Source organism: Chanodichthys erythropterus, chromosome 3 (genome assembly GCF_024489055.1).
Source record: "Chanodichthys erythropterus isolate Z2021 chromosome 3, ASM2448905v1, whole genome shotgun sequence".
In the NCBI taxonomy this organism is placed as follows: Eukaryota; Metazoa; Chordata; class Actinopteri; order Cypriniformes; family Xenocyprididae; genus Chanodichthys; species Chanodichthys erythropterus.
The window spans coordinates 10,414,134-10,424,301 of NC_090223.1; the positions used below are offsets into that span (position 1 = coordinate 10,414,134).

The following is a 10,168-nucleotide window of genomic DNA, read 5'->3' on the forward strand; positions in this document are numbered from 1 at the left end:
TACAAAATTAGTGTGTGAAAATACAGCACTTTAAGTAAATCATAGAAGTATACTTTTTTTCACCTTGGGATAAACAGAAAGACTAATATTAGCGTAGATGCCATTCTTTTTCTGATGTAACGAGTACGTGTGAGAAGAAGGCAATATTATTTGCTTTAGTAATCTTACTTAAAATGACATTAAGTAACCCCGAATAGCTAATAGTAAAACTTGTGTGAGCCTTGTTTTAGCAAAATCTTCGATAGGAGGAGCCTGATTTGACTACCAATCTCACAGTCGAATCGTCGCAGAGGTGTTATGAAAAGATGATTTTACATAGACATACCGGTTCTTTCCCAATAGGTTAATATATAGCCTATTATGTTAATACTATAAATAAAAATGTGAAAAGAAATAAGCTTTTAATAAATATTTTTAATGTGCGTGAATAAATCCAACCTGTGACCGATTTAAGTTTCACTTGCATTTTATAGGGAAACAGACATAATTTCTTCATTAAAATATCTTCATCTGTGCCCCTTAAATTTTATGAATTTAAGAAATGCATAAGGGTGAGTAATTTGAGTGAATTTCATTTTTGGTTGAACCATTCATATACAGGTGTTCATTTTAACGAACTAACAACCACAATGAAAGACAAACACAAAGACAAACTTACATTTTCTCTCTCAGTCAGGTAGGGTAGCTACAAGTGATTTCAAACTATTTCAGCCGCTTGTAATTTGATTTTTGGACGCTGTTAATGTAAAAAAACTGCCACTCCAGTTTAGCGTTTATTGTCTTTGCAGTTAAAAAGACAAGTTGACAATTCTAGCTATAGGCCTACTTTCGTTATTTTAATAATTTCTTTAATTTTAATTTATTTATTGATCACTCTGGGTTATCTAATTTAACTATTTCTGGCTTGTGTTTTATTCAAAACGATATGTTCCCCTGCACTTCAGGCATTTTGCAGTTTGACTTGATGCATAGTCGACAATACGCAGAGTGCGTGTAACCGTTCACTAACCGCTTCTAATTAATGTTTGATCAAAAAAAATATATAATTTTTTAAAAATTAAATTATTATTATTTTTTTTTTTTTTGGTGCATGAATGTTGCACTGTAGATTAGTTAAAGCTTGCTCGCACAGACAATTTAGCCGATGTAATTTGATTTGCCGACATATGAAATGTATATCTATCTGCAGTGTGGCCTTTCTACAGTTATTAATAGGTATATATAGCTATTATAAAGTTTATTGATCCAAAATGTTTTTATTCATTTTTTCTATATCTTTGAGAGTGTTCTGTACATCGTGACTGTGAATGTTTATCCACATTGCTTTTCATTTGTTTAAAAAAGATAAAATCATTGTCAGTTTCGTCTATCACTTGACAAGCAGTTTGTTCGGTTTATAGAAAGATGTTTCTCTGTTCTGTGTGTGAAAGTGTCCCGCTCCATCTCGTGCACAGTTCAGCGCGCGAACCTTTCCAAGTGTCGTGCGCACTCTCTAGTGGATCCCCCCCACCCCATTATGATTCGACTATCAGTCAAATATAGGCAATTTGATTCGAATCGGATTCGACTATGTAAATCCGTAGTCGAGGACACCCTTACTCAGTACACTGAAAATAATGACTTTGTGGTATGGTAAAATCTATTACATTAATTCATGTAATTTATATATTGTAAAATCAAGATTAAGTTGGTACTATAATATCTTGAGTAAAATTTACACAATTTATTCATGTAATAACATAACTGAGAAGAAAAAGTAAATTGTATCTTATTTTTACAAATACTATTTAACTATTTTATAGTCAATTATATAACTATTTTATAGTCAATTTAACTATTTTATAGCACATTCACCAAAAAAACTAAGTAAATAACAGCAACTTGCTGTTATTGCTTGAAAACATCATTTTACTGTTAAATTTCCATGTAAATTTACAGGAATTTTTTACAGTGTAGACATTGGTCTGCGAAGCATCAATGGAAACTTTACAAATCCTGACCGCTGTTGGAAGCTTCGCAACCGCGTGCATTAGATACAGGGCATCCGTACTGTCTCATCGCGCTGCACCGCATATTGTTTACCTTGCTTTTTGACCCATCGCGATGCTCGTCGCATTGCTATAATCTTGTCTTTATTTATTTAATTGTTTGGAAAGTCGTGTTTTTTGTTTGGTTTTGCTACTGAAATGGAAGCACTCACTTAAAACGAGGATGTTTGCTGCTTTTTTAATAGGCCTATATTTAAATGAACATTTACTTAATTTTATTGTGTATAATCTACTGGGGGATTTATAGTTCCCAGAATGCTTTGCATCGGATTTAATTTGAAGAGAAAATGTTTAATTTGTTTATCTTCATGTGTTTTAAGCAAGATAAATAAGTAAAAGACTTGTTATTATTGTTTAATGTTCTATTAAGGTGGGATTTAGAAAAGTTTTTGTCATGTTGGGAGTTACCGTCGTGGTGACAAGTGGAGCCTGACGTTAGTTTGACGACAGGTTAGACCGGCATGTAAAACAATTACTGAATAAGTAATTGTAAATAGTAATACTGTTAAAAGTTTTATTCTTACAACATTCTGCTTAGAATGTATGAGTTTTGCTAAAGTTAGAGTAAAACCAAGACAAGGATTATTGCAGTGTATATAATAATAGTGAGTAATATTAATTTATTAAACTAAGTAATTCAAAATGTGAAATGGATAGACATTATAAAATCTACTTAATTACTTCATAACAGTAAATGTTAAAGATTAATAAAATTTACTTGATATTTTCACATTTTAAATTTAAATTTACTTAATTACTTTTAATAAATACAACATGCTAAGTTAAATATAATTAAGTAACATTTACTTAATGTCTTCACAAATGTTACATTTAGAGTTAAGTACATTTTACTTGATACTGGCAAGTAAATTGTACTTGATATCACAGCAGTAAAATTTACTTAGAAAAACTGAGTGCAAATTGTTACAATGATTTTATCAAGTAAATCCTACAAGTTGTTTTTATCAGTGTAACTTCCTGTGTTGTGGCAGAATCTCTATATGAAAATATGCATCCTTGAGGTCGATTGTGACAAACCAGTCTTTGTGTTAAATTTGAGACACAATGTTCTACATGTTCTATGGCCCCTTAGTCCGGCAGAGTTGAAGTTCTTGTATCAACAAGTGCACCTGTTCAGGGGATCATGCTCAAACTGTATTCTGTAGCCTTTTTCTCAAAGTCCAAGGACATATGTTTGGCAGTAGTTGCCACCTTCTCCGAAAGGGGCACTAATTTTGACGCAGCATCTTGTGATGCAATTTCTTGTGATGAAAAGTCTTGTGTGATGGGGGAATGTTAAATATCTTGTGTTCTGGGGAAAGGCAGGAAGGATTTTTATTTTTACAAGAAGTGGATGATTGCTAGTTACTTCACAGTCACACAACAGGTAAAACCAGATGACACTCTACAGAAACAACAGTTTCCAGTAAGTCACATTATATTGGGGGAATACCCTCTTGTCAAGGTGAAAACAATAAGGATCTTTGAGTCTATAAAAGCTCCACCTTTCCCACATTGCTAAACCAGTGTTATTGAAATTGTTCACCCAAAATAATCGAACATGAGTACATAACACACCAATTTCTGCCAATCTCATGTTAATCTTGAGTAGAGTAGTATTTTATCCTTTATTTCTCTGAAGAGTCTTCAGTTTTATCAGATTTATAAAAGACAGATACAGGTATGACAGTAAATGCAGGTCTTTTCTCTGTCAAAGTAAAGCACCATCACCTTTTTCATAAATAGGGGGCAATACAATACTCTGGTCTTGGGTCTTTATAATAAAGACTTTCTTTTTTTATTATTCAGTGGTTAAGGAAATTTGCTCATTGGTTGAATTGCATGAATTGTTGGTTCAGTGCAGAAGATTTTTATGTGCCCATCTGAATATACTGGATACGTTTCTGTGATACGTCTAGTTTTTTTTTTTTCTCATATTTTATTTTGAAGTTAGGTCATGTCTTATTGTTATGTTCCTGTTTTGCCATGTGCTCCCTTTTTGCCATATTCCCGTCATGTTTTCCTGCCATGTGTTCCCCTTGTCATGTGCTATGTTGTCATTGGTTCATTGGTTTGATTGTGCACAGGTGTCTCTTGTTTTGTCATTAGTCCTTGTGCATTTAAGCCCTCATGTTTGCCTTGTTCTTGGTCAAGTATTGTCTGTGTAACTACTGTTGGTAAGCTAAGCTAAGCTAAGCTAAGCTAAGCTAAGCGAAATCTCTGGTTTATGTTTGATCATGTAGATGTAACTAAAGCTGCACATGGGTTCTTCTGCAACTTTCCTCAGTGGATCTTTATAAGACTCCGTATACTCCTGCTATATTGTGGATTAAATGTGTATGTCTGTGAATGATAGATTTGGTAGGAACTTCAACACTTCGATCACACCAGTAAAAGTGTATTTTGTCAACTTGAAATAATAAGGTTCTATCTGACATTTTTGTCAAAATTGAGTTATTCACACATTTATTCTGACAACTTTATTTTTTTGTAAAGTTGTGTACATTTTTGGTACTCTTTATTTAGAAAACTAAAATGTATTACAGTAGCTACAAAAAGAAACTTAAAACTAATTGGTCCTGCAATAATGTGTTTAATTACCCACCATATTCCTACGTAAAACTAACATCTGCACTGGATGCGATATTTAGCACTGCCTTTTATGCTTAACTTGATCAAGAAAAGTTATTTATCCTAAAATATGAAATAAATTTCATAGAAAGCATTACATTTAACTTTCTCATACATGTCAACGCATTGTTAAAACATTAATTTTGTTTTAAAACAAATAAGTAAACTTTGTCTCGAAGTCTTGAAAAATATTGCTTCAAATAATGTTTTGCAAGATAGAACTTTTATAATTCCATTTAACCTGTTCCAAAAATCCCTATTTACAAATTTTGTGAGGATTTTGTTATTGTAAATTTAGAATGCATATATGGTCCCTGCCATTTCATGCATGAAAGAAATTTTTTTCCCCATTAAATTGTCTATATGGAATGCAAAATCACTGAAGCTCTATCTCAGAACTGCTCAGAATGCAGATAGCAACATATAATTACAAAGTGGCGATTTGTGTATTTCATGATGTCTAAAAATTTTTTTTCCTATGTTGTACATGCTTTCTACAATTTATTTTATTTAAAAAGTTTGCATTCCCACCACATCAATTTTTGAAATCAGCTTTAGCAGAAAGTGGTGGGGACACATTCCATCCACATCTGCTGAAGATGTTTCCAAACATGCATGAGTCAGAGATGAACGTAACAGTGAGGAGGGTGCAAAGGACTCTTGATAAATGCAGTGGTACTTGCTTCACATCTCATTAGAAACCTGACAGTCAAGGAAACGGCAGTCAGGTCACAGACCAGAATACTAATGATGAAGTTTAACACAGCTCTGAATGTTGCCGGAATCATACTTCTCTACATAACAGGTAAGATCTAGGTAACCGGTAAGAAAGTCTATAAAATGACCAAATTAGATTTAAATTTAATATTTTTCAATTCAATTCCTAAGAAACTTTGTAAAAATTTGACAATTTTTGTTTCTCATTATTGTAGAAACATTTATATCTAATGACTTATTGTTTAGACTAATGCTTGAAATGGTTTCTGTAGATAAATTCTGCATCTGAATGAATTTCTTTACAAATTCATAATTTATGTATTTTAATAAAGGGGTTAAATGGGGATCTCGAGAATCAGATGCAGTTGTGTGACTTTAAAGAAGCTAAAAGATTGTTTTGATTTGTTAAAAAGGTAACACTGTACATTATGGTTCCCTTTGTAAAGCATTTATAAAGGTGTTCATTAATGAGTAATAATGCATTTACAAATGCATTATAAATGATTAATAGGCAGTTATAACTGCATGAATAAAAGGGTGACTAAAGAAAAAATTGCCAAATAGTGAGACATTTTTAATTCACATGTTATAAATGCTCGATAAATGTATTTATTAATTCTTATTTGAGCCAAAACCAGATTTATGATTATCATGATGTTAATTTCAAAATAGATAGTGAGACTGAAGGGTGTTGTATTGGTTTAAATAATTGGCTCAAGCATGTAGTGTTGAAACCCATATTTTAATTATTTTTATTCTGGCATAAAACTGATCAAGCAGACCAAACCATAAGGCCTAGAGACTTGAAACTTTGTCAGATGGTAGTAATCTTGCCCGCTACTCAGATACCTGGACTGGCCAACAATGCGAAACTGCTCATAACTCCTAGACCATTTGTCATTGACTCAAGACTTATACCATTGGAATCCTTGGCTCAAGTCGAAGAAAATGTATATTTCCAATTTAATTTCCACCATGAATTTACTCAACTTGACCTGCATCATCTAGAGAGCCTCAGGGCAAACAGTTGTTGAAAGAATTTTGATCGGTGATTCACGCTCTCTCAAACGGCAAAATGTTCTAAGTAGCCACTTTCACTAAAATGAACGCAATGAGATATTTTCACCAAACTTTTAATGCTTATTTACAAGCTCTTTTTGTGGTCACACAAAAAATCTGTAGCGATTCACCTCGCTATAATATGCTATAATATGGTGCTATAATATGAATAAAACATAAAAACAGCTATAACTACGCAACTGTTAGTCCGATTGACTTGAAAATTGGCACGCACTGTCTTTGTCCAAGTTGCCTTGATGATTCGCCACGACATTCGAGTATCTCAAAAAACATGGCCACCATCGGCTTGTAAAATTTCAGTACCTCTTAAACAAGGTTAACGAAGTCTGAATGGGACGGAACTCGTTGAACCAACAGTTGAACCAACAGCTATGGTTGCTTTACTCCGTCGTTCTCATGCTCCGCCTTCTCACGATTAACATATTAGAAAAAACTTTGTGTGCCGTAGTTTACAAAGTGCATTGATACACATTAATTCTACATATTATGTGGTTTATTTTGATAGGTGGACTGTCTTTGTAGTGTTAAGAGAGGGAAAGCTATAGCTGATTTTTTTTTTTTTTCTTCACCTCCACCGGGTGTGTTAATGAAAGTCTTTTCAGTCTTTTTTCAGCTTGCTATTTTTCTCCAATAAACAAGCAAATTTTGCCAAGATATTTTCAGAGATGATAGACAAGATGTTATAGAATAATAATGTAATGAAAACTCAATTTTAACAAACTTTTTTTGGCTTTCCTGATAACGTTCCATCAGAACATCCGACAGGTTTTCCCAGATCACATCACATATCTACACAAATACCAATAAGACACATGTATATTGTATGACTACTCTCATACTTTATTTGCTTCTATTTTAGAATACTTGATTTAAAAATCCATTAACACCATTTTTTCAGAGAAAGATTTAGTTGTTTTCATATCAGTATATGCCAGCGCTGATGTAACAGGCGAAACGGTGATTGTGATCTACACAAACCAGTTCATCAGCTCTTTCCACATACTTCTCTACTTACTTTGTCTTTTTCTACCCACACAGGTTCGCTCGGCCAGTTAGATGGTAAGTTAATAAAACTCAGAATGTTTCCTCTATGTCTGTGAGTCATTTTAAATAGTGAAATCTTATATCTTTCTTTCTCATCATCAGTTTGTGGTCGAGCCCCTCTCAGCAACAGGATTGTTGGAGGAGAGGATGCGACAGCAGGGTCTTGGCCGTGGCAAGTCAGCATTCATGTCATCGGCTTTGGCCATAACTGCGGCGGGACTCTGATCACCAAAGACTGGGTTTTATCTGCAGCTCACTGCTTCCAGGAGTATGAAGTTAATTAAAGCTCAAGATACATTTGTAGATAATAGTAAGATTATGATAATAGTGACATTAAAGCAGACTTTCTCTGTTAACAGTTTTGGTGTGCCTGACACACTGATGTACTGATTGTTAAATCAGGGAGGAAAAAGTGCATGTCAGGTAAGACATCAGTCATTCATTTTAACACTTTTTAATGCAAATCAATTTGCAAAACCAATTTTGGTCACCTGCAAACTTTTCACTGCCAACCTAGTTGCTTAATTAAGCCCAGTCTTTACTCCACTGATCATAAACTTGTACACTACGCCTGCTTTTGATACTACATCTGTGGCCGATTGCATAAACTGCTTGGACTGGCCTTAAAATTTAGTCAGTTAAATAAAAACATAGTTTTGTCTAATTTAAATATGAAAAGTAAGACTGATTACCACCTGCTACATGACTACATGAACTGGCATGGTGTTTTCTTGTCATCTGTCGTCATCTTGTCTTAGCAACACTCATGCTACACAACACAACACCAATAAGATCCACAAAATCAAGAAAAAAATCAAGAAAAAACAAACATTTTCCAGCACGATTTCACACGAGAGATGCTCATGCTCGCTGTTCAAGTCATATGTGCAGAAAAAAAAGGCTATCCATGTCTGTTCAGCAGAAAACTGGTGGTATATAAAATATATAATGATGTTAAGTATAGTGCAAAGGCCCCTTACTTAGATTTAAATATATTTCTATAGTATAAAGCAATAATGATCAAACTGTCTCATAGTTTCTGATATCATAGTTGATCACCATTGTTGTTGCATCACTCACACTACAAGAACGTGGGGATGATATGAAGTGAAAGTGACATGACGTGTAGCCAAGTATAGTGTCCCATACTCAAACACACACTGTCAACACACACCCAGAGCAGTGGGCACCTATTTTTGCTGCGGCGCCTGGGGAGTGATTGGGGGTTAGGTCAAGGGCTCAAGGGCACCTCAGTTGTGAGTAATGAGATGAGAGAGACGCTCATTCATGGTTTTTCTAGATAAGACCCTTATTTCTCATCTGGGATTGCTGTAAACTGTAATTTTGATCTTCAACCGTTTGGGCTCCAGTGAAGTCCACTATATGGAGAAAAATCCTGGAATGTTTTCATTAAAAACCTTCATTTCTTTTCCACTAAAGAAAGAAAGACATGAGCATCTTGTATGACATGAGGGTGAGTAAATCATTAGGAAATTTTAAGTTGAAAGTAAGAACCACTGGTTTACACGGAGAGGATGGGGACCTTTACTGCAGCCAGCCACCAGGGGGCGATCAAAATGTTTTGGTTTCACTTTTTAAGGAAGTACACTTGGTTTTACATAAAGTTGACCATTTTTCACAAAATTTTTGACGAAAGAAAAACGCTCAGTGTTCCCACTGCAAACAATTGAAAAAAAGAATGCTGGCCTCAAAAAAAAAAAAAAAATGCACACACAGCCGGCATACTTTTACCACTGGGCTACACTATTGCATACTTATGTCTATAACAGCTGTTCACTGTATATTGTCAGAGATATAAATGCTGAATGTTTGTCAATACAGGGAGACTCTGGAGGTCCAATGGTCAGTAAGAAAAATTCCCTGTGGATTCAGTCCGGCATTGTGAGTTTTGGTAAGAGATGTGCTGACCCCAAATATCCCACTGTGTTCGCCAGAGTCTCACAGTTCCAAGAATGGATCGTGCCCTACATGGGCAGCAACCCACCTGGGTTTGTTGAATTCAAAACTGACATTCAACAATCAACTCCAACTCCAAATACAACTAAAACTCCAACTCTAACATCCAACTCTTACTTCGGAAGTGTGCCCAACCTCCTCTTATTTTCCCTTTCTCTCATGTTCTCCATCATTCCTTTCACCCTCTCCCTCTATCTTGCTTCCTGAAGATAGTTTGTACAGTAATGTAGAGGACGGTTGTGTTGTACATGCTGTCATAATATAAGAAAAACCCAGTTATATTGTAATTTTTGCCATTTATTCTTTATCTTTTTAAAAATGTATGATTCATGAAAAGCTCTCTTATTGACATTATAAGAACATACACTAATGAAGTTCAGCATGCTTCTGGATGTTTGCATAAATATCAGAGATGGACCACTATTCTTTTTATAATGATACTGATTATTTCTGTTTATATGTCTGATAACCAGCATAATGGATATAGTGTCTGGAGCTCTGCACTGTGATCATGGCCACTGGTGGTTGTAAATGTAATTATCTTTAATCTATTACCATGTGGTAGTCACACAGTCTAAACAGAATAAACACAAAAGAAGGAACTGACTTGGGAAATGTTCACTTGTTCTCTCTCTCTCTCTCCATACTGTCTTAATATTATTGCGTTAATT

At 34.4% G+C, this 10,168-nt stretch overlaps 1 protein-coding gene and 1 pseudogene across 2 annotated transcripts; both read left to right on the forward strand.

The window, feature by feature from the left end:
- The window catches only part of LOC137003093 (uncharacterized), a 243,826-nt pseudogene that overhangs the window by 102,974 nt on the left and 130,684 nt on the right, over positions 1 to 10,168 (forward strand).
- On the forward strand, positions 5,397 to 10,123 carry LOC137017066 (serine protease 30-like). Of its 2 annotated transcripts, none has more exons than XM_067380992.1 (5): positions 5,397 to 5,484; positions 7,515 to 7,535; positions 7,623 to 7,788; positions 7,863 to 7,943; positions 9,363 to 10,123. In XM_067380992.1, exons 1-4 carry the CDS (start codon positions 5,427 to 5,429, stop codon positions 7,900 to 7,902), a joined length of 285 nt encoding a protein of 94 aa, XP_067237093.1. In that variant the 5' UTR covers positions 5,397 to 5,426; the 3' UTR covers positions 7,903 to 7,943; positions 9,363 to 10,123. The 2 variants fall into 2 exon arrangements, with proteins under 2 accessions (XP_067237093.1, XP_067237094.1); XM_067380993.1 differs by having other exon boundaries at positions 7,880 to 7,943.

Excerpts from the sequence above, each read along its gene's own strand:
- LOC137017066 (XM_067380992.1), top strand. The coding sequence starts at position 5,427 with ATGATGAAGTTTAACACAGCTCTGAATGTTGCCGGAATCATACTTCTC. Across the intron at positions 7,536-7,622 it reads TTCGCTCGGCCAGTTAGATG|TTTGTGGTCGAGCCCCTCTC; the intron begins GTAAGTTAATAA and ends TCTCATCATCAG. Across the intron at positions 7,789-7,862 it reads GCAGCTCACTGCTTCCAGGA|ACTTTCTCTGTTAACAGTTT; the intron begins GTATGAAGTTAA and ends ACATTAAAGCAG.